The sequence below is a fragment of the Sturnus vulgaris genome, chromosome 11 (assembly GCF_052056855.1).
Source record: "Sturnus vulgaris isolate bStuVul1 chromosome 11, bStuVul1.hap1, whole genome shotgun sequence".
NCBI classification, from domain to species: Eukaryota; Metazoa; Chordata; class Aves; order Passeriformes; family Sturnidae; genus Sturnus; species Sturnus vulgaris.
This window is the reverse complement of record NC_142253.1, coordinates 2,586,296-2,608,957: the sequence shown is the minus strand read 5'-3', so window position 1 is coordinate 2,608,957 and position 22,662 is coordinate 2,586,296. Positions and strand designations below refer to the sequence as shown.

Genomic DNA, 22,662 nt, shown 5'->3' with positions numbered 1-22,662 from the left:
TAAGTAGTGCTGCTTTTGAGATGTTGAGAAATTAAATAACATTAACAGCAGCTTCAGTGCTTTTATTCATAACCTATAACATTTTTTTTTCTGGTTTTGCCAATTCAGTTTTTCTTCAATGCTCAAAATGTAATAATAATTTCCCATCCTCACAGGGAAGAGTTTTTTCCCTAAAAAAACCTTCAATATCCCTTCTAAACCTTCTCTCAGTTTGAAGCCATTCCCCCTTGTCCTGCCACTCTAAGCTGTTTTAAATAATCTTTCTCCACCTTGCTGGCTCCCTTCTGGTAGTGAAAGGATTAATATGGGGAAAGGTTAAAATAGCTGCTTTATGGTGGGAAATCAGGACAATTTTGTCCTTGTCAATAAGACAGGACAAAATAAGGGTAAGTAAGGAAAGGGATTGTGAAATAAATGTTGAGTGTCACCCTCACAGGGAGCTGTGATTCCCTTCCCAGGCTGTGGCTGCTGCTCCAGCTCTCTCAGCCACGAGCCCTGCTTTGCTCTGCCAGTTTCCCAGTTTGTCCCACGTGCCTGGCTGTGCAAAAATCAAGCTGCCACCAGAGAAACAGAGAATTTGTCACCCACTAAACCCCCAGTGAAAGCAGAGTCCCTTCTGGTTTGGCTGGGCCAGAGCTTTGTGTAGAGCAGAGCTTTAAATCACCATCCCCTGGTGCTGGACGTGGAGCTGCAGACTCTGCTTCACACGGAGATAATTCCTATTAAAGGCACTGCAATTACATTCCCTCCATAAAATTCCAAAGTCAGGATATTTATCTGCCTGCACATGTTCAGGGCATTTTGTTTTTCCATATGGGCTTGAAAGGGCATTGCTGGTGGAAGCTGGCAAGGAGTGGAGTTGGCATTCCCAAAAGGAGGTGAATTACTTGTCTCTGTTGGATTCACTCCAGGTATCTGCAGTGAGTTTTGCTTCCCTTTTGCAACAGTTCCTTGTCTAATTCACTCCCCATCAAGTGAATCTGCCAGCCCACAAATCTCCCCAAAGCCACAACTCTTGATTTTAGAGGGGTTTTCAAAGGGTTCTAATAGGGAAATCACCTTGGGAATACTAAAATATGAATTTTGATGTGCAAGCGTGAATATCAGATACAAGAAGAGAAAGCCAGAAAAGTTTTTCTGTCCCTTTGGGAAAAGGTAAAAAGAAAGAAATATTTTTGTTTCACTCAAAATTTTCCAGGAAACTGTTTAGAAAATTATTTTTTTGAACAAATATGTTTGGTTTTTTTAAGCAGTCACTTTTGAAAGTACTTCTTTGGCTTATCACCAAGCACAACTTTTCATCAAAATCCTTCAAAAATGCAACTTTTGGGATAAAACATTACTTCGCTAAAATTCCCATTTTCAGCAGAAAAATGATCAGCCATGCCTACATCTCTGCCAATCCATCCTGCCAAATATCCACAGACCATGGAAGTGGATTTCAAGGAACTCAGATCAGGGGCAGCCGACTGCAAAGCAGGGAATTAAGGACATTTCCAATCTGTCATTTATTAAAGATTTACACCCTGAGCAGTGGCAGTGTCAGGAGGGCACAGCCTCGGAGCTGGCTTTGGGACAAGAGTGGGATGAAGGCTCCTGGAGGGAATAACGGGATCTTTGCAGGGCTGTGCTCAGAGCTGGTGGAACAGCAGAATTTCTGGGTTCCTGGGCCTTTGTGCCTCCTGCCTGGGCATGTGGCCATGGGGACAGATGGGCACAGGAGGCAGCAGCTCTGGGGTCGGGGTGGCTGACAATGTCTGTCCCCAGTTCTGTGTCAATTCTGGCTCTTTCTGAGGATGGGAAGAGCATTTCAGGCACCTCCAAGGAGGGAGGCACTGCAGTGGAGTCTGGCCCTCCTTGGCTGTCCTCAGGTGCCCTTTTGGAGCAGGATGGAATGAGCCTCAGCCCCTTTCCTGCTGCCCATGCCAAGACACATCCAAGGAATGCAGCTTTGCCCTGGTGAAAATCTCACTCACAGGGGTTGTGCAGAACAAGGAGCAGCAGAGTTAGCTGTACAGTGGAACCCTTTGGTAGCCCCAGAGTTTTCAGTTTTAAGAGCTCAAAATCCTCTAAGCACACCTCCCAAACCCCAGGGGTGAACTCCAGCAGCTCCTCCACGTGAAGCATCACAGCAGCTTTTTGCATTCTACTCAAAAATCTTCTTTTTTTTTCCTTTTTTTCAGTCCAACTCCTCATCTCAGCTGGGTCAAGGTCACGGGAAACATGCCCAAGGATGAGCCAGAGACAGAGAATTTTGGGAAGACCCTGAAGATCGACCAAGTGACAGCAGCTGATGAGGGGACGTACCAGTGCACAGCCAGCAACCCCATGGGCAGGGCCAGGCACGAGTTCCACGTGCATGTGGAAGGTGCTCAGAACTCTTTACTAAAATTATTGGTTTGGGACAAAAAGGTGGGAAAAGGGAAGTGGAGGAGGCTCTTTGTTAATATGACTCAAGCAGCTCCACCAATTTATGCCAGCCTCTTGGATCTTGGGAAGGTTTGCAAAAAGTAACACCTCTAAAACAACAGCAACAAAAATATTAATAATGCTTTTTGTTTTTTCCTCTGAACCATGACGGCCTGGGAACAATATAAATATGTGAGCAGGTTCAATACTCTAAAGATGGGAGGGAGTCAAGCAGAGATATTGATAAAATGTCTCGTACTGAGCTGAACGTCAGACAAAAAGATCTCATTATTCTTTTTGCTCTTTAAAAACTGAAAATGGCTATACTGGGCTAGATCAGAGGGACATTTAGCTCAAATCCTTTTCTTTGGCTTCCACTAAAAGTGGGCTTTTAGGGAGAGCTGTGAAAATTCAGTGAGCAGACAAAGTGCCACCCTTGCCTTCTTCACCTGTTCCTCTGCTGCGATTTTTGTACAGGCTCAACCTGAGCTGGGAGTGTTCTCTGTAATCCCTGAAAAGGATCATAAAACCTGTGAAACAAAGGGAAAAGATGCTTTCTGCTGTTTTTAGCAGTTAAATAATGGAAATATGACCCTTTTTGTCACCTTTTCCTCCTCCCCAAACCCTAAGGTGTGCAGCAGGCTCAGCAGAGCTCTGAGGAATCATTGCAGAGCCAAGAACTCTCCTTGCCACTTTCTCTGCCTATAAATAACTACAAACTGAGAATACTGTGGCCCAGCTCAAAAACTTTCTGAAAACATTTGCCTGATGAAAAATGCTCCAACCTCAGCTCTGCACTTAAAAAAAATAAAATAAATCCTTGGCAGTTTTACCCTGTTAGAACTTTCCAAGTGCCTCATTTTCATCAGGGCTCCCCATCCCTCTGTGGTCACTGGATTTGTGATGGGAGAAAAGCACTTTGAGCTCCCTGCTCTGTATTTGCTCAGCAGCTGAGGAAAAGATTTTCCTCTGATGAGTCCTTTCCATCCACTCAACCCAACCTTGTCTCCTCTTTCCCTTGCTGGAAGGGTGGCAGAGGAGGATTCCAGGGCATGGCAAGTTCTCAGCTGTGGTGGAGGGGGAAGTGCTGACTCCTAGAAATCCTTCCAGATGGTTTGGAGCATCTCTGCTGTAGCAGAATATTTTAACAATCTGGCTATGATTTTCTCGGCTGCAAAAATCGATTTCCTTCAAAGAAATTGCAGGAGCTGCAAAAACTGAAATACCAGAGAAACAACATTAATTTAGCAGTTTAGAATATTGACCTTCTTCTCCCACAGTTTCCAGAGGAAGGAAAACTTCCTGCCAAAGTTATTCTTGCTTATTAACAAACAAATGCTTAGAAAAAGAGAAAAGAAGGAAATAATCCCACTGCAGTGTAAGAAAATCCTTTCCCGATTGCTATTAAATCCATTTTCCATGCGTGTAACTAATGGTGGCTGCTGGGAGCAGCAGGGATCCTTCCTATTAGGAGTCACCTCACATCCAAGGTGTCAAGGTAAACCTGAGCCCAAGCACTGCTGTCTCCTCCAGTTTCTGGGCAGCAAATGTGGCTGTTGTTCATCAGGGAGGGCCACACTCATCACTGCTGCAGCAGCTCCTGTGAGCTCACTCCAGGGCACATCCTGAGCATTCATTTCAGGAGGCTTCAGGGAGGGCTCCTCACACCTGACAGGTCCCTCTCACAGGATGCATGCAGGGAGAAGAAAATTAAATATGGAAGGAGGAGTATCTGCTGTTAACCTTCAGCCATCCTCAGCGGAGTGCTGGCGTGTAAATCAGGATTTTTCTGTCTCTGTGCCACGCTTTCTGCTCTTCTTTCTGGTATTTGAGGACCTCAAACCTACACCCCACCCTTCTAAATATCGATTTTAATGATATTTGCATGCAGCCCACTTGCTAATCCTACCGAGTCTGAGGGCAAAGATTCAGGTAATCATTACCAAGCATATGAAAATATTCAGCAAGCAAATTGCTTGACTGTTTGAGCATTTTAATCTCTCTTTGCAAGGGAAGATGTAGACTGGAATACCTGAGCAGGCACAAAAACCCCACTGTTGTTATTAAAATGAGAGAGAATTATTAAAAAAAAAAAAAAAAACAAAAAAAAACAAACCACAGCAAAGCAAGCCCACAAATTGTTTTGACTTCAAGTGTTTATTTGGTTATTATTTGTAGTTCACCAAACCTGAGAGAAAATGAATGTATAACCCCCAAATCTTGCTGGATTATAATGATCTAACGTTACTTTGATCTGGATTGAGGCTCCTAGGTGGGGTTTAATAGAAATAATTGTTACAATATAGTGATTAATTATAGTAATAATGTAATAGCTAAGGGCCTTTGGAGTTATGTCTCGTAATACTTTTATTACTCAGCCAGAGTAAAAGAAACGAGATTAAATTAATGTGAAGCTGAACTGGATGTTTTAATCAGGCTCAAACTTTCTGTTTCACTGGAAAATTGCTCCAACAGGGATGCAGAGCCCAAGGTGACAACAGCAGCTGCTGCTGGCCCTGGAGTGGGATGGATTCCCTGCCTTTGGGAGGAGAATTTGAAGCAAACTTGACAAATTGGGAAAGCGGTGTGGGATAAAAAAGATGGGCTTCAGTAAGCACAAGTGCAGAGCAATTCTCACCAGGCAGCACTAATTGGCTTCATCAGCACAGCCTGGGAAATGCCTGGTTGGGTTTATTGGGAGAATCCACTGGATGGCAAGAGGAACGTGGCTGGGAAGTGTTAGTCTGGCAGAAAAGGCAAAAATCAGCCTGGCAAATAGAAAGAAAAGTGTTGTTGTAAGAGACTGCTGAGAAATGAGAAGGCCTCACCTAAAGCAAGCAGATTTACAACTTCAGCTTCTTCAGGAAAGGTCAGGGGAAGGCAGCAGGGGTGCTCACAGAGCTCAAAATTTGGGGAAAAAATACAGATATCTTTAGTTTAGGAGAAATTGCACAGCAGCCTTCAGAGGAATGGAATTTTCTCCACAAAGTTCCCTGGGGGTGATGATGGAAGACAGGGCAGAGTTAAAGTGCAGCCAGGCAGAAGCTGGTTGGATGTCCCAAATTTGTTCTGCTCATGGGGGAAACACAGTGGGAGAGGCTGGGGGAAGCTTTGGATCCTTTGTGGGTGTTTCAGATGCAGATGATCCTGCTCTGCAGATGCCCATGTTAGATCACTTTTCATTTCTGGATCTGTCAGTATTTCCTATAAGGATATAAATCAATCAGGAGAAACAAATTGATAACTCTTGATAAGAATGAATGATGCAGTGAAATATTTGCCATTCCAGATTAACTATTTGATTATCCAACCCCTGGATTTTGTAGCTGCTAAAAAAGATGTGTTTATTTTGTTATATTTTGTACACTTTAAGCAGTATAGCACATCTGCCATGTGGAAAAGAGGCTCTTCAGCCTTTCTGTGAAACTGCATTTCACACCTGGCAAAATCTCATTGCCTCTGACTTCACAGCCTCTTCACTTCCTTGGAGCAGCCACAGCAATTGCAGTGCTGAGAAAGGAGAGCAGTGACATCAAATTTCAGCTCACACTTCCAGAGTGTGGAGACAGGAAAGGATCCTTCAGGTGGTTTGTGTTCAGCCTGTGCCTGGTGTCTCCAAATCCTGTCTCAGTTTGTGGCAGATTTAGAGGAAAAATTGCAAACCAGCATTTTAATCAAGACTGCTGCAAACCTTTTCACCTCCCTGCCTTTGATTAATCTTTTCCTGATGAAACCATGATGTATATGAGAGAGAAGGAAAAAAAGATCTGCAAAACCAAAATATTCTGGTGTTTGCAGAGTCTTTTTCCCTGGAGCCAAATACCAGGAAGCTTAACAGATGTGGTCATGTCACTGTGGGATGGGAAGCAGCACTGAGTGAGGATGTTGGTAGAAGAATCCCTGCTGTGTGAAGGAAAAGGGATGAATTTATCATTTTAAATAAGCTTTAGTGGCTTGAATTTGACTTCAGTTCTTTATATGTTAATTAATCCATTCCTGAGTGCTCTTCTGTGGGAATGCTGGTCTGGGTGTGGAAATGCATCACACTTCAGGGGTGTTTTTTAAAAAATATCTTTGTGAATGTGAGCACTGATGTTTTGCTTCAGCATATCTCACTGATAACATCTGTTGCTGTATTACCAGGCAGCAGTTCTGTTAATCTTCAAAGCATTTTATGAGCATTAACTAATGAATCCTCACATTTTCCCTACATTAGCTCACCTTTTTAATAGGGAAAGAGACCCTGTGATCTTCCCAGCACTTGCAGAAGAGGCAGTGTCAGGTTTGGTGCTGAAATCTCTAAGTTTGGTGCCATTCAAGGGGAAATTACGAATTCAAGGCTGTGTTTTGGGTTGAGGCTGCCCACTGAGGCTCAGAGAGCTGTTCAATCAATGAATTAAGCATTTAGGAGATAAATTCTCTTTTTCTCCCTTTCATTCCCTTCCCTCATTAGGGATGTCTGTTTCCAGGGAGGTTTGGGTACCTGATGCTCAGGGCTGCTCTGCAGAGCAGAGTTTTCCCAGATCTTCCCTGGAATAGCTGGGGAAGGAGAGCAGAGGGAGCACATGGCTGCTCCTCTACCACCACCCTGTGGGCACCCAAACCTCTCATCCCCAGAGCTGAGAGAATGTTTTACCATTCCCAAACGTGTTATGGATCAGCCTCTGGTCTGAATACACGATGGGAAAGCAGGAAATCAGGGTGATGGTGCATTTCCACAGCACAGGGAGAGGGGCAGCTGGATCAGTCCTGGCCTGGAGCTCTGTCAGCTCCCAGGAAAGGTGGTGGGAGCTATTGCTCATGCATAGAGAGGAGGATTCGAGCTGGATGGATATTCACACCTTGTCTGTCTTGCTGAAATAGCCTCACCTTAACTCATAAATCACACTCACATCTGAGGGTCCTTGTGGAAATGCTGACCCATTCCCTCCTTCCCAGCCTCTCCCCTCCCGTGTGCATTCCTGCCCATTCCTGCACCCTGCCTGACACTCACCAAGCCTGCAGGACAGGGCTGGCATATGCTGGTGCGTATTTTATTCAATATCAATTTTTTATAAAGAAATTTTACCTTTCCTTTACATGGGAAGCACAAGGAATCCAGCTCAGCCTCTGGATGGGCTGTGAGCAGCAGATGGGAAGTGTTGGTGGCGTTTGCCATCTCCTGGAGAATCCCAGCAACAGCAGAGGCACACGATGAGCTGTGACTGTGATGCCTTAGGATTGCAGCTTTTATATTTTCCATCTATTTGTAATCCTGTAATTCTTTAGTGTGTAACTCCAAACTCCATATCCAGTGCTGGCTGCTGCTCTCCCATTTTGGGCAGACACAACAATTCCTCTCCAGGCTGGGAATCAAGGACACCTCACTGCCTCAGGCCCCCAGAAATGTAAATAAAAGTGAGTTGAGGGCAGCAAACTTGGGGTAAATGACTTCATTACCTGGAGCTGTAATTGGAAGATTAACCCCCCAATATGGAAATGGAGCAAACTTATCAAAGTGTGAAAACCTGTGACCCATCATCCATTTTTGGGTGCAGCCCCTGGGGACCTTCATCTGCCTTCAATAAATATAACTGCTTTTTATTCCTTTAATTTTCTCTGGCCTCTATTATTATGCCCAAAAAGGCATCGACTGATCCCTGTCGTGTCTCTTTTCCCAGAGCCCCCGCAGTGGCTGAAGAAGCCCCAGGGTGGGGTCTACAGTGTGGGGACAAACCTGGTGCTGCTGTGCGAGGCCATCGGGAACCCCGAGCCCAGCATCCAGTGGAAGCTCAATGGGATGCCCATCGATGGTAGGTGCAGGGGCCAGGGAGCTGCTCCAGGGCCTGTCCAGGTGGGATGTGCCTGAATCACCCAGCTTGAGGGGACCCACGAGTCCCAACACGCCGAGTGATGGTGTGGTTTGGCACTTACTTAGATATGAATTGTTTATTGAATTAAATAAACTAATATTTACAGAGGATTATCGAAGAGGGTGGTGGTGAACATTGCACACGTGGAGCAGTGGTACCTTTGAGATGCTGCCTCTGCCTCACCTCATTCTCCCATCTTTTGGGGATCTGGGACAGCTCGAGGGCCCCTTTGTGCTTCTGAGCAAGCCCAAGTGGTTGGGGAGCACTTGTGTAGCAGTATTATTATTATTATAATTATTATCATTATTATCATTATTATTATAATTTTAAAAGGTCTCTGTGGGGAATTTGGTGCTCTGAAGCACTTTCCCAGGCCATGGGACTGCTGGCAAAAGCAGAGCCCTGGAACTCACCAGCTGCAGGGCAAGGTCTTGGTTGGACCTTCCAGATGTTTCCTTTGGCTTCCAAGCAGCGAGGAGAGCCTGGGAGCTCCCCAGTCACGGTGCTCCTCCAGCTCCTGACACAATGTGGTGTTTTCCAGGCAGGACCTTCCGAGGGAGAATCTCCACCAGGGAGATCAGCCTGACCAACCTGCAGCTGCAGGACAGCGCCGTGTTCCAGTGCGAGGCCACCAACAAGCACGGCACCATCCTGGCCAGCGCCAACATCAACGTGCTCAGTGAGTGCCCAGGGCTGTCCCCTCCCTGAGATCACAGCCAGGAACCCCAGGCTGAATCCTCACAGCACCTGGGGCTTGTCACCATCTCCTGGTTCCTTCGGACTGGCCCCAGGTTTACAGAAATACCGTCTGAATTTGTGCCGCAGGTTCTATCGTGGGCAGCGTTATGTGCTTAGCACACACGCTCCTGAGCTTTGATATATTTCAAAAACATGGTTGTGGTTGGGCTTGAAAACGTGAATTCAAACACAGTGAAACCGCTGGGGACTGAATTGTGACCACAACGCTGGTTTTGAATTATTAAGTGTATTTTTAATCTTTTGATTTCAGTTGTGATGCTCAGTCTGTTCTTTGAAGAAAGGGAGTGAGGGGAGTTTAATAAAAAACATCTCCGGAGGCAGCAGAGCTGGGTCTGTTTTCTCTCCTGGATGTTTCAATTTCTGACATGTCCAGCAGTAAACCCCTGTTATCTCTGAGAGCTCAGCTGCTCAGTGCAACTCTTCCAAACAACTGTGAAATTCCCATTAAACACCTCAGCCTCTCACCCTGGCTGGGAAAGGGGAGGATGCAGCGCCAATGTTTTATATTCCTAGCTCTGAAATGCAGTGCTGCTCACCTTGCATTCTCTCCTGCAGATATTGCCCCCCTGATTCTGACCCCAGATGGGGAAAACTACGCCACAGTTGTGGGTTACAGCGCCTTCCTGCACTGTGACATCTTTGCCTCACCTGCAGCAGATGTCAGATGGTAAGATACTGGGAATTGGTTTTTCTTTTTTCATGTGAAACAAGTTCCTGCAGGCTTCCCCAAGTTTGAAAAGTCTGCTAGTTCTTATTTCTGTGGAGTTAAGAATAGAAATCTGCAGCTAAGCTGTAGATAATGTAAGTTTTCTGTGTTTAAATGCACTTTTAAGAATTCTGAAGAACTGGTTTGGAGAAAAAGACTTCCTAGAAGTCCCCAATACCTGTTTGAGATAAATGCCAGGCTGCACATTAAGGAAAACCGTGCTGTTTATAGCCAAATGCTGCTGCAGCTTCATCAGTTTAATGTTGACAACTCTTCCAGCTTGGACACATTATTGAGATGGAAACGCAGTGACTTACAGAACACATTTACCTGGACATGCTCCCATAGGGTTGGAAATCACAGGACTGTCACAGCAGGTGACAGATGCAATAAAATTGCAGGTGGCAGCTGTAGATTAAAGACAGGGTATTTTAGGGAGCTTTTTAGACTCACTCCCTGTAGGTTTGGTGTGCAGGACTCTGAAGTCCTTTCATGATTTGCTGCACATGGATAAAGTGTCTCACTAATCCAAATTTTAACTGCTCAGCGGTAAAACCAAGTCCCAAAACTCTCCTGCAACAACCCCTAACCATGATCTAACACTTCCTGCAGTAACCCAGGCCTGTTTTTGCCATCTTTAGGACTAAGGACGACAGCATCGAGCCCCTTTCAACCTTTCGTTACGAGTTAAACAAGAACGGCACCCTGGAGATCAGGGACACCAAGAAGGAGGATTCGGGATCCTACGCCTGCTGGGCTGCCAATTCTGTGGGGAAAAGAGCAATCACTGCTAATCTGGATATAAGGGGTGAGAACAGGGAAAAAAACCTCGCAGCTGCTAAGACTTTATGTCTGTAATTTTTCAGGAAGTAGCAAATGTTCATTCCAGGGTACAGGTTTATTCTGGGACTTCAGGAATTCTCTGGATGTTACCACCTGAAATTGTCACAGGTCTCTTTTCAGCTGCATTTCTCCATTCTCACACGTGGTGCTCGTTTTCTTCTGGATGCTTGCAGAAGCTGCACAAGCCACCAAAATTTTACATTTGCACACTATCTTGAAAGGATTTTCCCTCCTTTTTGTCACTGCCCTTTTACACTCAGGGCAGGCTCGTGGCTGACCCTGGGGAGCCTTCCCTCTGCTCCTGGGCTTGGTGGGGTCCTTGTTGATCCAGATGTGTTCCAGGGATTTAGGAATTCCCTTCCCTAAAATTCCTTCCCATCTCTTGATCAGAAGGCACATCCCAAACTGGATTAACTCCTACAGTGGACACTAAACATGTTGCCCTGGATTTTTGCCTGTTTGTTGATGAATATTTTTAAACAGAGAAAAAAAAAATCCTCAGATGTGTTTACTTATAAATTTTAGATCCATCCCTTGCACTGCAGCTCTGTTTTAAGGGATTTGAGTGGTTGGTTGGCAGGAGAGGTTTTCCCACAGGTGGCATTTAGTGGGTTTTATACAAGTTTACTTAGGATTTAGGGCTTGCCAATAAAAAAAAAAAAAGCTTAAATACTCAATTAGCAAAGCTCTCTGATGTAGGTTTGCTGTGACAACCTTGAGGAAAAAGCCCACTCTTTGTTTTCCATTTCCACCCACTCCCTGGCTTTGGGAATTTTACAGTGATTATAAACATGAAAATGTACAATGAAATTCTCACAGAGCAACATTTCACTGCAGAAATAAATTCAGCTAAGAGCTTTCTTCTTACTTATTCATCTGTTTCTGCATTCAGATTACAGTCAATTAAAAGAACAAATTTGATTGCAATAATTTTTTCTCACTTGACTTTAATAAGCTTCTAATTTTTCTTGGATCATCGCCAAAGCTTATTTCAAATGGCAATTAGACATAAAAATCATATTCGAACCTTTTCTTTTTTTTACCATCCATTTCATGACAGGCTGCTAACAAGGATTTTCACCTGTAACTTTTTTTTTTTTGGGTGGATTTTTTTTCTGAAGCTCTTTGGTTTGGAGCGAACTAAAAAACGTTTTCAAGATAAAAAATGTTTGAAGATGAAAAAAATGTTTCAAGATTAAAAAAAAAATGAAATCCTGGCAAATACCTATTTCAAATCTCACCATCCTTCACTTGAAATGTTTGTACATAAAACAACAAAAAAAAGAGACATGATTGTTGCTCCTGAGGTTGATTTGTGTAGATGAAGTGCTTGGTGAAAATTTGATGTAATAGCCCCTCTCTCACCTAATCAAAGTGTTTTTCTGTCATCAATCAGATGCTACAAAACTTGTTGTTACTCCCAAGAACCCCCGAGTGCTGAAATCACATTCAATTTTATTGAAATGCCAGGCTGAGTATGATTCCCACTTGAAACACAGTTTTAAATTATCCTGGAGGAAGGATGGAGATGAGCTGCCAGTCAACAGCACAGAAGGTGGCAGGTGAGTGGGGAAGGAACAAGGGCTGTTCTTGATCTCAGCTGGATAATCTGCTGTGCTGCTGGTGCTGGAGGCTCATTAAACATGAGCCTTAATAGCTTGAAATGCAAATTTTTGTCTGCAAAGAATTCTTCATGTGACACGTGAATGGATCTGCATTTTATACACATCCCCATAAATGCAGCAATGTGAATTTTGAGCCAAATGGGTTTGGGTGTATTAACTCTGTTACCATCATAGCAGAATATGAAGTTATATATTAATATACACATAATTTATATATATTTTTATGTATCATATAAATGTTGGCCCAACCCAAAAACACAACCCTGACCCCAGTGCAGGTTGTTTCTCCACTTCAATGGAACCAGTATTTTCTTATAGTTTGCACTTATTTGGCCAAAACAAAGTGTTTGCAATGTTGAAGTGATGGTAAATAGGTTTCAGGGATTCTGCCATGGATTTTTCCTACATATGAGGTCAGGATTTGCAGGTCCAGGCTGAATTTTGCCCTCTTTTTGGGTTTACATTGACTTCAAGGGGCTAGAGGGGTGCCACGGGGGGGCAATCAGATGTCTTTATTAATTACCACAGGAGAGAGGTGGTTTCCCAAATACTGAGAGACTGAAAATCCTGCTGAGCCCTTGTAGGATGGTGAGGAGTGCCATGGAAATTCCATGTCTGCCATAGAGCCCATGGCCCTGGATTCTTGGCAGCTTTTCCCTGGTGCTTTGGACATGACACAAGTGCCTTGGGAATGCTCAGTTTCCCTCAGTCTTTCAAAAACTCCATCATAAACCCCATGTATTTGTCTCATTAATGATGTGCCAAAATCCTGTGTCCCAGAGGTTCATCCAGTGCATCTCAATGTGGTTCTTTTCAGGGCAGGATTGACAGGCCAACCTCCAGCCTGTTTAGGAGACTAAATTGCCACAAAATACAAATAATAATCCTCAGCACAGTGTAGAGCAGAGCCACAATGACATTTTCATGTCACAGGCCCAGTGTGCAGCTATTTAATGAAAATGTCCAGTGCCAAGTTCTTTTATGAACAATTTTTCAGAGAACAATGTCTGTGTGTCGTGCTCATCTTATGTATTTTTCGCATCCTTATTACCTCTTGTTTTGTGGGGGGTTTTTTTGTGTGTGTTTTTTTTGTGGTTTTTTTTTTGTTTGTTTGTTTGTTTTTTGTTGTTGTTGTTGTTGTTTTTGGGTTTTTTTAATTATTTTTTCCCTGCAGGATAATTCTGGATAGGGATACCCTGTTCATATCCAGTGTGCTCCTGGAGGATCAGGGAGTTTACACGTGTGTGGCCAGCACTGCCCTGGATGCTGCTGAGGCTGAGGCACAGCTGATTGTTCTGGGTAAGGTCGATTTTCCTGGTGTGGAAACAGCTCCTTGCAGCAGGAATCACCACTGCAGCACTTCTGCTTCTTTTCTTCTTTTCACAGAGCCTCAATAACCCAATTTCACACAGCTTCTCACTCCTTAAACTCAGCTGTGCCGTCCCTTATCTCCAGGAGTGGCAATGCTGGCACAAACTCGATTTATTTTCATCTTTGGTGTAGTAAGATGAGGCAGAATTTTAGCCTCAGTTCAGTGGCTGCAGGAGTTGCCCAGGCTGGAAGGTGTGAGAGCACACTGAGAATGGTTCTGCTGCTGCTTTGAAGTCCTTGGCTCGTCCTTCATTTACTGAAGGTTTGCACAAGCACTGGACTGTTTTTTGAAGGCCATCAGGCCAATTTTTGGATGTGCAGCTCCTCAGGAGATCAGTGTGAGCTAAGCACCTAAAATGAATTAATTCTATCTGTGAAAATGATCATAAATGATTGTCCAGGAGCAAAGAGCAGAGAGGAGCCTTGACCTCCTGGGTCTGAAGCTTGGCCTTGTGAGAGCATCCTCACATCCTGCATCCCTGTCTGAAGGAGCACTTGGAATTTCCAGGATGGGTTTGTGCACCCCTTAAGGGCAGCAGCCAAAATTCTGCTTTGTGGTCACAATTTTGGCCAGCCTGGTCCAGGTGGAGGTGTCCCTGCCCAAAGGAAAGGGGCTGGAATGAGATAATTCTTAAGGTTCCTTCCCAACCCAAAGCAGTCTGTGATTTTATGATTCTCTGACAGCTTTGCATCATTTTAATTACATCTATTTTTGCTTCATTTTGCATTTTTATTTATTGCTGGCAATGATTGCAGCAAGAAATAAGTCAATCTGCCCTTCAAGATGTTTTTCCACTTTAAAGGAGTGATATTTTTCAGTAAATAGTAAATTAGGAAGATGCTGAGCACATTATTTATGGTGCTGTGTCCTTCAGTGCTGTATAATTCAAAATGTTTGTAGACTATTCGTTACTTCACTTATGAAAATTTCATAAAGCACTTTATTCCTTTTTAAAAAGGTGCTTTGCAGAAGAAGAAAAACAGTTTTGTGCTCTTTTCCCTTATTTATTGTATATGAGAAAGGTCTTGGTGAATTAACAACATCTCTTATTTTCCAAGTGAAAAATTCAGGTTTTTGCAATCAAGGACTTGTGGGCTGACTGAAGAATGAAATGGAGACATCAGATTAGGGGCAACTAAGAGTAAAATAAATATTCAGTTAGAATAATTCTAAGTATTTGTTGTGTGTCTAATGACCAGGTAGAGGGATGAGAATATTTAAGATGCATCATCACCATCTTTAAATTAATATAATGAATAATGAATTTTAACCAGCTGTGCTCCAAAGATAGAGCAGCAACATGCCTGTAGATCAAACTGTGCTTTCATGATTTTTTTCCCAGGTACAAGAGAAATAGGGAAAGAAATTTTAAAAAAAGAAAAAAAATTCCCAATATAAACTTTTTAACTTCTTGATGTACCCTGAGACGAAAACTCAATATTGTATTTTTTTTTAAATCAGTACAAACACAGTGGATTTTTTTCACAATGACAAAGAGAGTCGTGGTGGTGGAAGTCACTGTTTTTTCTGTAAGAAATGACTTTGTCACTCAAAAGTTTAGTTGGGACAACACTAGTTGAGCAGGCAGGCAGTGAATTTCCCAGTTCCCCATTAATGTAGATCACTATGTTTGGGATAATGAATATTCTCCTTGCACTCACACCCTCGAAGGCCAAGTTCAATAACCCCTGAGAACCTTTTCCCACTCTGATTTTTCCCAGGATAAATCCAAGTGATGCTGACACAACATCCTGCCCACAGCAGTGTCAATACCCATTAATGATCAAGCAGATCTGGGGCTTGATTTGGAAAGAAAAATCCGTTGCTGAGAGCACAGTGATGCAGGTAGAGGGAGATGAATTTGAGAAGGATTTTGTGTTTATAAGGGAAAAATCAGCACCAGAAGATTTGGGATCATTCAAAGCAATTCCCACTTCCCACAGTCTGTCCATCTGGAAATCAGGAGGTGTTTCACCACCATCTTCACTGGCTGTGCTGTTCCAACCCTCTGGGAAAAGCCAGGACAGAAACAGAAACACCTTGCTGTGCCCCTGACACTTCTCCTTTATTTCTCAGATGTTCCTGACCCACCAGAAGACCTCCAGCTCTCAGAAAACCAAAACCGGAGCGTTCGCCTCTCCTGGAAGGCTGGGGCCAGCCATAACAGCCCTGTTAATGGTAGGAAGGGCTTTGCAGCATCGTTTTTTAGGGCTGTTCAGAATTCTGGCACATCCTGGTTGTCACAGGACACGAACCCTGCTGACAGATTTAATGACTTTATTAATTATTTTTAATTTTATGACAGTTCATTTGCTGTAACTTCATTTCCACCCGCGCTGCTCACGCTTAAGTTGTTCTCTTTTTTTTTTTAACCTTTTCTCCTTTGTTTTCTATCTCTTTTCCTGCCCAGAGTCAATAATAGAGTTTGAAGAGAACCACTGGGAGCCGGGGAAGTGGCAGGAGCTCAGCAGAGTGCCAGGGAATGCCAGCACAGCCCTGCTGTCCCTGGCCCCCTATGTCAATTATCAGTTCCGCGTGGTGTCCGTCAACGCCGTGGGCAGGAGCCAGCCCAGCAAACCCTCCCTGCGTTATGCGACCCCTCCAGCTGGTAAACCTGCCTCTGCTTTCATAAATAGCACTATTTGCTCTGCTTCTTTTGGAATATCTGCACCCTCCCCCTGCTCCAGAGGGCGTGAAGATATCAGGGTGGCTGGCACTGTTCAGTGGTAGCATCAAGGATTATTAAAAGTAGGTAGTTCAGTGGACTGGAATAACCCTCAGCAGTTTTGGTGGGGCAGGTGACCATTGAAATGGGGTGTATTAACTAAAGCAGTGCATTTTCAGAGAGGTAAAATCAGCTGGAGGATGACAAGCCCTATTTTGATATTTCAGTTATTGAGATGGGTGCCCTGCTGGGATGAATTCTTCAGTGATTGGTAAAAAAGAACAGCCCAGCAGTTGCACATCAAATCTCCAGGCATTGTTTTGAGCATTTGATGTGCAGTTAGAGCAAATCTAAATTTTAATGACCCAACTTGCCGTGTTGCATAAAATTCCCGAGGATGCCAAAGGAAGGAGTCCATGCTGCTGGGTTTCCTACACCTCCAGCACCTCATTCTGCTGATTTCCCACCATTGCAGACCTTCATGGACAGTTCCTGGAGAAGGGATGGGTTTACAGGGAGCCTTTCAGGAGCACTAAGCTTGTCAAAAATCTTCATTTACCAAGCATTCACTGGGGCAGAAAATGTTGTCTCCCTGGAAGTCATTTTAGAGGCCACCTGTTCAGCACAGCATTTGCATTCCTTGGCATTTTCTCTCTTTTTTTTTTTCCCCTCGGTTTACACCAATTTCAGGTCCTTCTTCACTTTGCAGCTGTGTGTGTGTACCTCTAATGATGCACCTTCTGTTTGCTATCCCCACAGGAGAAAAATCTTCCTTGTAATTCCCCCACACCTGGTGCTTTCAAATCCAAAAGTCATAGTTCCCTGTTAGCTGGTGGCTCCAACCAGCAGGGGCACTTAGGAATCCAAACTGCATAAATGACATGTTTGGGTCCCATCAGCTTTGCTGATCCAAGTAATTCATCTCGTTTTTTGTTTAAATGTCTGTCACTAACAGGGGAATTTCCCATCCTTTTTGGCATTTAAATGCTAAATGCAAATAAATGGGATGTGCAAACTAACCTTGTCACCTGTGTGGTTTCAGCTCCAGATAAAAACCCAGAGAACATCCGAGTTGAAGCTTCTGAACCCAATGAAATGGTGATGAAATGGGAGGTAAGGCAAGATTAGCAAATCCTATAGGAACAATCCTTTATTCTTCTGAAAGGTGAATTTGACTTAAATGTATTCCGGATTTTCTGCCCCAGTATCATTTTTGTTTCAAAAGACTGTTTTTATGTCTGCCTTTACAGGATATTAGGAAAAAAAAAAAAAAAAAAAGAGAAAAGAAAACTAAATTCCTGTAAAGCATAGTGAGAATTTGCCAAAAATGTGCTCTTCTCTGCTTCTTGTTTGCAAGAAACTGCTTCAAATAATTGTGGTCTTACCCTGCTCTGCAATTAAAATTACCAGCCAAGCCCAGGGAGAGGATGGGTGGCTCATGGCTTCTGCCCTTCCAGCCTGGAAGTTTAAAAACGCCACAGATCCATTGCCCAAGAGAATGTGAGCTTGAATTTTTACACCAAGAACTAAAGGCATGTGGATAAACCTCCAAAGCCTGTGATGTGCATCAAAGGAATTATGTAAAAGTCTTGAGGATGGTTTCCAGACTTCAAATTTCCTGGGTTTTAAGCCTCGAGCTTCTTTGCCAGCAGTTGAGTTATGTATTCCTTCATTTAGCACAAATATCCACAACTGTGGAAGGAAGCAGGTTTTTGTTGAGGCTGGAATTACACACAATTTGCATGAGATTTACTCCTCAATCTGCTGCTCCCAGCAAAGAACAACAAATGTTTCTGCAGTGGGAAGTCGTAGTTTGGGGTAAAATTGCATCCAAAAGGAGATGGCCCTCAAGATCCATGGGCTTGGATTTGAATGGGATTTTTAGCCCAGGGTCAGGGGAGACAATTCTGCCTCTCAGAAGAAGGTTGGATTTGATCTTGGAGGTCTTTTCCAACTTCAATGAATCAATGGAATGCAGAGTTTTAGTACCCAGTGTGTTTACTGGGAAATACTGGGATGGCCAACATATCTTTGAGCACCAGGAGCTTCATAATCACTGCTCAGACAGGGCAAAAGTGGAAGTGAAAGCTGAGCCTGAAAGGAGAGAATGGGATGGAAAGGCTTGGTTAAATCTTGTTGAATCATTAAAATGTTGTTAAACAGGATATTCATTTATTTATGGCATTTCCTGTGTGCTTTTCAGGGGAACTGCTGGGCACTGCACATGCTATTTCTGACAGACAAAGGCTGCAGAATGATGTTAATCTGCCTAGTTTGGATTAAGAGTCCAGCTGAGCTCTAGTGACTGGGATTTTCAGCCAAGGATTTGCAGCTTTAAGGGGGATCAAAATAAGAGTCAAGCAGTGCTGCAATTTAACTCTATACAAGAAATCATTTTTTTGGGAGGAATTTTTTCAGCTTCTTTTGCAAATCCCATTCCCTGGGATCTTTGCTGTGGAGGTGGTGCCTGTGAGGAAGCTGCTCAGTCTCCCAATTCCTTTGCCACAGACATCCCAAAGGTTCTCAGAGCAGAGCAGATCAGTGGGAATTTTTGCAGATCCCCCAAATTTAGATCTCCCCATGCACGAGGAGCATCAAAGAGGAATCACTTTCTACTGGCATTTGATGCAATTTCCTCTCAGACCACTTGGATACAAACCAGCTGTTATATATTTCACATTTGCCTATATTTAAATACTATTAAAAGAAGCCTATGGGAAACACCCACAGCTGTTTCAGTGTGTAGCTTTTTTTGGTGGGATAGGTGATTATTTGACTTTCTTAATTAAAGTAGTGCATTTTCAGAGAAATAAACTCAACTTGAAGATGTCTCATGACAAATTATTGCTATACATCTCCTAATATTTTATAAATTCATGTTAATTATCTGGAAACCCTGCTGGGATGAATTCTCCAGCTGGTTGGTAAAAGCAGAGTGGCTCAGCAGTTGCACATTAAATGTCCAGGCATAATTTCAAGCATTTGGTGTATAGTTAGAACAAATCTAAATTTTAATGACCCAACTCGCTGTGCTACATAAAATTCTAGGATAAAATGCAAATTTTATCTCTGCTAAAAGGCACACACAGCCTTATGCCAAACTGCAACTCAGTTGTGCTGAAGGCATGTGGTTTTTACCTCACACAGGAAAACCTGTGACAAAACAAAACCTGATGGGTGTAGGAGGCAGAAATACAGCTCCTAGCAATTAATCTGGATTTTAATCCAAGCCTTTCACTCTTCTTTCACTTGAACTCATGATGTTGTTGTTCCAACCACCCTCAAATTAAAATGACAGCAAAAAGCCAAAGCTTGGGGGTTTTGCCTCTTTTCTCTCTCAGTGTTGCAACATATATTCCAAAATTTTTCCCTGTTGGTTTTGGGATTTTTTTTTACTCTGTATTTACATACATACATATATACATATATATATATGTATGTACAAACAACAAGTCTGCTGGAGCAGCTGTCTCAAAGCTTTTATTCCATTACAGCCATCAGCCTCATTTTTACAGAACCAAACAAGGGAGATGGAAACAGCTTTAGCTGCTTACAAAAGTAGACGAGTTGTTCTTAGTTACATGGTCTTTTAAACGTTTTTTTAGTCATTAAGATAATATTAAATGCTGACAAGCATTTGTTCTAGACAATTGGTATTCTTACACCTACTCTTGCTTCTAACAATGCTTACTTGTAATGGTTTAAAACAATGGATGAAATTTCATTATTAAGCTTATATAATTCTTGCTTAGCACATTTTCTAAGGCCTGACTACACAGATCTGTTATTTCCTGACCTTGCACCCCCGACTTTTTTGCATTTCTTCACTCTGAGATTTGCTTTCCCACAGCTTTTTGAGAACCTTCTACTTTTTCTATTTCCTGCATCCCCCCCCCCTCCCCTCGGCTGCTGTTTTGTGGTTTTAACACAGGCAGACAAGATCTCTTTTGACTTTTCCCCAGCCTCTGAAGCCCGTGGAGAGGAACGGGCCAGGGCTGGAGTACAAAGTCAGCTGGAGGCAGCGGGGTGTGGAGACTGACTGGAACGAGGAGCTGGTGAAGAAGCACTCCCTGAGCGTGAGGAACGTGCCCACCTTCGTGCCCTACGAGATCAAAGTCCAGGCTGTCAATAATTTAGGATCTGGCCCCGAACCAAACATCACCATTGGATATTCAGGAGAGGATGGTGAGTAAAAATGGGTGTGGAGTGATGGATGAGGCAGCCCAGAGCTGCTGGAATGGCAGTGCTCAGCCTGATGGGCTCCATGAGGCGTGGACATGACCCGTGCTGGCTGCCTGGATGCCAGCCTGCTGCAGTGTGAGGGGTTTTTTTTGGAAAGGTCACTTGTGCTCTCATTAATCTCAGTTGTTGGTTTAGTCTGGGCACTTGTTTGAAGGCCACGGTCCATGAGGAGTCTCTGAAGTGTAGCAGTTGTGTTGTACGTGGTAGGAAGAAAAAAATCTTTGGGTTCTCTGATGCTTGACCCAACAGTTTAACACTGTCAGAAGTTAAATACTCTGACAATTAGGGACAAACTCGCAGGCATTGGGTGTTTGAGTGAATTTGCAGACAATGCCACGTTCCCACGTGTGCTGGTGTTACCTTGTCCATGAGTCCCTGAAGAATTTGTCACCTTCTCCAGCCTGGGTTTCTGGCCCATGGCTTTCCATGGCTCCCAGGTGGAGTTTCAGTGCTGGAAATGGACTCAGGAGAATCCCACTGCCCACCCAGAGGTGGGAACAGGAGGGTCTGGTGGTGGAGAAGAGGTGGAGAATAGAGAGAGCAAGAAGAAAAAAACTCCACATCACGTTTATTTTCTTTGTCTCTCTGTGATGAGTCTAATTTTACATCTACCAGTGGAAAATCTTCCTCACAATTCAGTTTTCAATGGATCAAGGCCCCCTTTTTTCAGGCACTGTAATAGCTCTCTGTGTTATGCAGTGATTAAAATCCTACTGTTTAATGAGCTTAGTTGTAAAATGAAATTGATTATAAAAAAAACCTTTATTATTGCCTTCTTGAGTGCCATATTAATCATTTCTTTTATTCTTCTCACTGCTGTAAGCATTGCTTGAAACAGGAAATCATAAATACTGGTGGAGAAATTCATATGTCCCAGTGCACATGTATCCCAACTCTCAGCAGAAAAATACACAAAAATAATGTTTATTGGCCCATTCCACCCACTGGATGCAGGTGGAATGGCTTTTTGCTTGCCTGCAGTGAGATTGCATGAAGTGGTACAGCTGGAGCTGGAAAGCCAAGCCCTGGAGCTGTGAAAAATGTGAATCTGGGCTCTTGGAAGTGTTTTTAACACCTGGGACTTTTGTTTTTACAGTTCCAGATGCTGCTCCTTCGGGCGTGTCGGTGGAGGTTGTGAACAGCACCCTGGTCAGAGTTTTCTGGTTTGGGATACCAAGGGACAGAGTTCGTGGGCACTTAAGAGGCTACAAGGTTACAAACTTCTCTATAAATATTTGTATATTGTTGAATAGATTATTAAATGAGTCCTAGATTGAAATCTCTCACTTTTGGGAAGGTGAGAGAGATCATGATCGTGCTCATCCTCGCACAACAAGATTTGTTACAGAAATCCCAATCTCCTCGCAGGTCAGCTGGTGGAAAACAAAAAGCATGCTGGATGGAAAGAGGCATCACCCAGAGAAACACTTCCTGACGTTTGTGGGAGACAGGAACTCTGGGATGATTCCTGGCCTGGACCCCTTCAGTGAATTCCGCCTGACAGTTTCGGCTTTCAACTCCAGAGGAGATGGCCCTGAGAGCTCCCCTGTGGTGTTTGAAACTCCAGAAGGAGGTAAGCCAAGAGGAAAGTATGGGATGGAGGGACATAAATTGAAACTGCCCTTGGGACAAGGTGAGTTGATTCCCTTATTTAAGGCAATAATAAAAACTCTGCTATTTGTAGAACTCTTCCCTTGAAAGGGGAGCTGTGGGTGTTGAGCTAAATGATATCCTCATTTAATAATAATTTGTAGGGACAGACCTGTTCACTCTCCTCTGAAAGCTCATCCCTGTGTCTTCCAGTCCCTGAACAGCCACGTTTTCTCAGGATCCTGAACTTTGACAAGGACTCAGTCACTCTGTCCTGGGGACTTCCCAAGAAAGCCAATGGCCACCTCACTGGCTACATTCTGCAGTACCAGATAAGTACGTGCCTCGATTGCTTTGAGTTCAGAATTGAAGCAGGATTAGTTGAGAAAGCTCCAGGTGTGGTGTGCACAGGGGCTGCCAGAGGGCAGGCTGCAGTCAGCTCCCAGAGCTGAAAGTTTTCCATGCACTTCTTCCCATGGGAGCTCCCATTGCTGCCATTCCCCATCCCACACTTACGGGCTGATTCAATTATTTCATATTGGCAAATTACACCTAACGTAACGGAGGTTTTAGGGCGGAGGTTTTGTCCTTTGTCCCCT

At 43.7% G+C, this 22,662-nt stretch overlaps 1 protein-coding gene across 4 annotated transcripts in view; it reads left to right on the top strand.

Moving 5' to 3' along the window:
- Positions 1–22,662, top strand: part of CHL1 (cell adhesion molecule L1 like) — a 127,824-nt gene that overhangs the window by 89,316 nt on the left and 15,846 nt on the right. For all 4 annotated transcript variants that reach the window (XM_014873744.2, XM_088171245.1, XM_088171247.1 and 1 more), the window contains 14 exons: positions 2,184–2,368; positions 8,070–8,201; positions 8,803–8,940; positions 9,576–9,687; positions 10,368–10,534; positions 11,966–12,131; positions 13,369–13,493; positions 15,643–15,744; positions 15,977–16,174; positions 17,274–17,344; positions 20,194–20,416; positions 21,570–21,685; positions 21,842–22,046; positions 22,277–22,399. In XM_014873744.2, the coding sequence (XP_014729230.2) occupies positions 2,184–2,368; positions 8,070–8,201; positions 8,803–8,940; positions 9,576–9,687; positions 10,368–10,534; positions 11,966–12,131; positions 13,369–13,493; positions 15,643–15,744; positions 15,977–16,174; positions 17,274–17,344; positions 20,194–20,416; positions 21,570–21,685; positions 21,842–22,046; positions 22,277–22,399 (2,063 nt within the window). The remainder of the gene's footprint in view (positions 1–2,183; positions 2,369–8,069; positions 8,202–8,802; positions 8,941–9,575; positions 9,688–10,367; positions 10,535–11,965; positions 12,132–13,368; positions 13,494–15,642; positions 15,745–15,976; positions 16,175–17,273; positions 17,345–20,193; positions 20,417–21,569; positions 21,686–21,841; positions 22,047–22,276; positions 22,400–22,662) is intronic.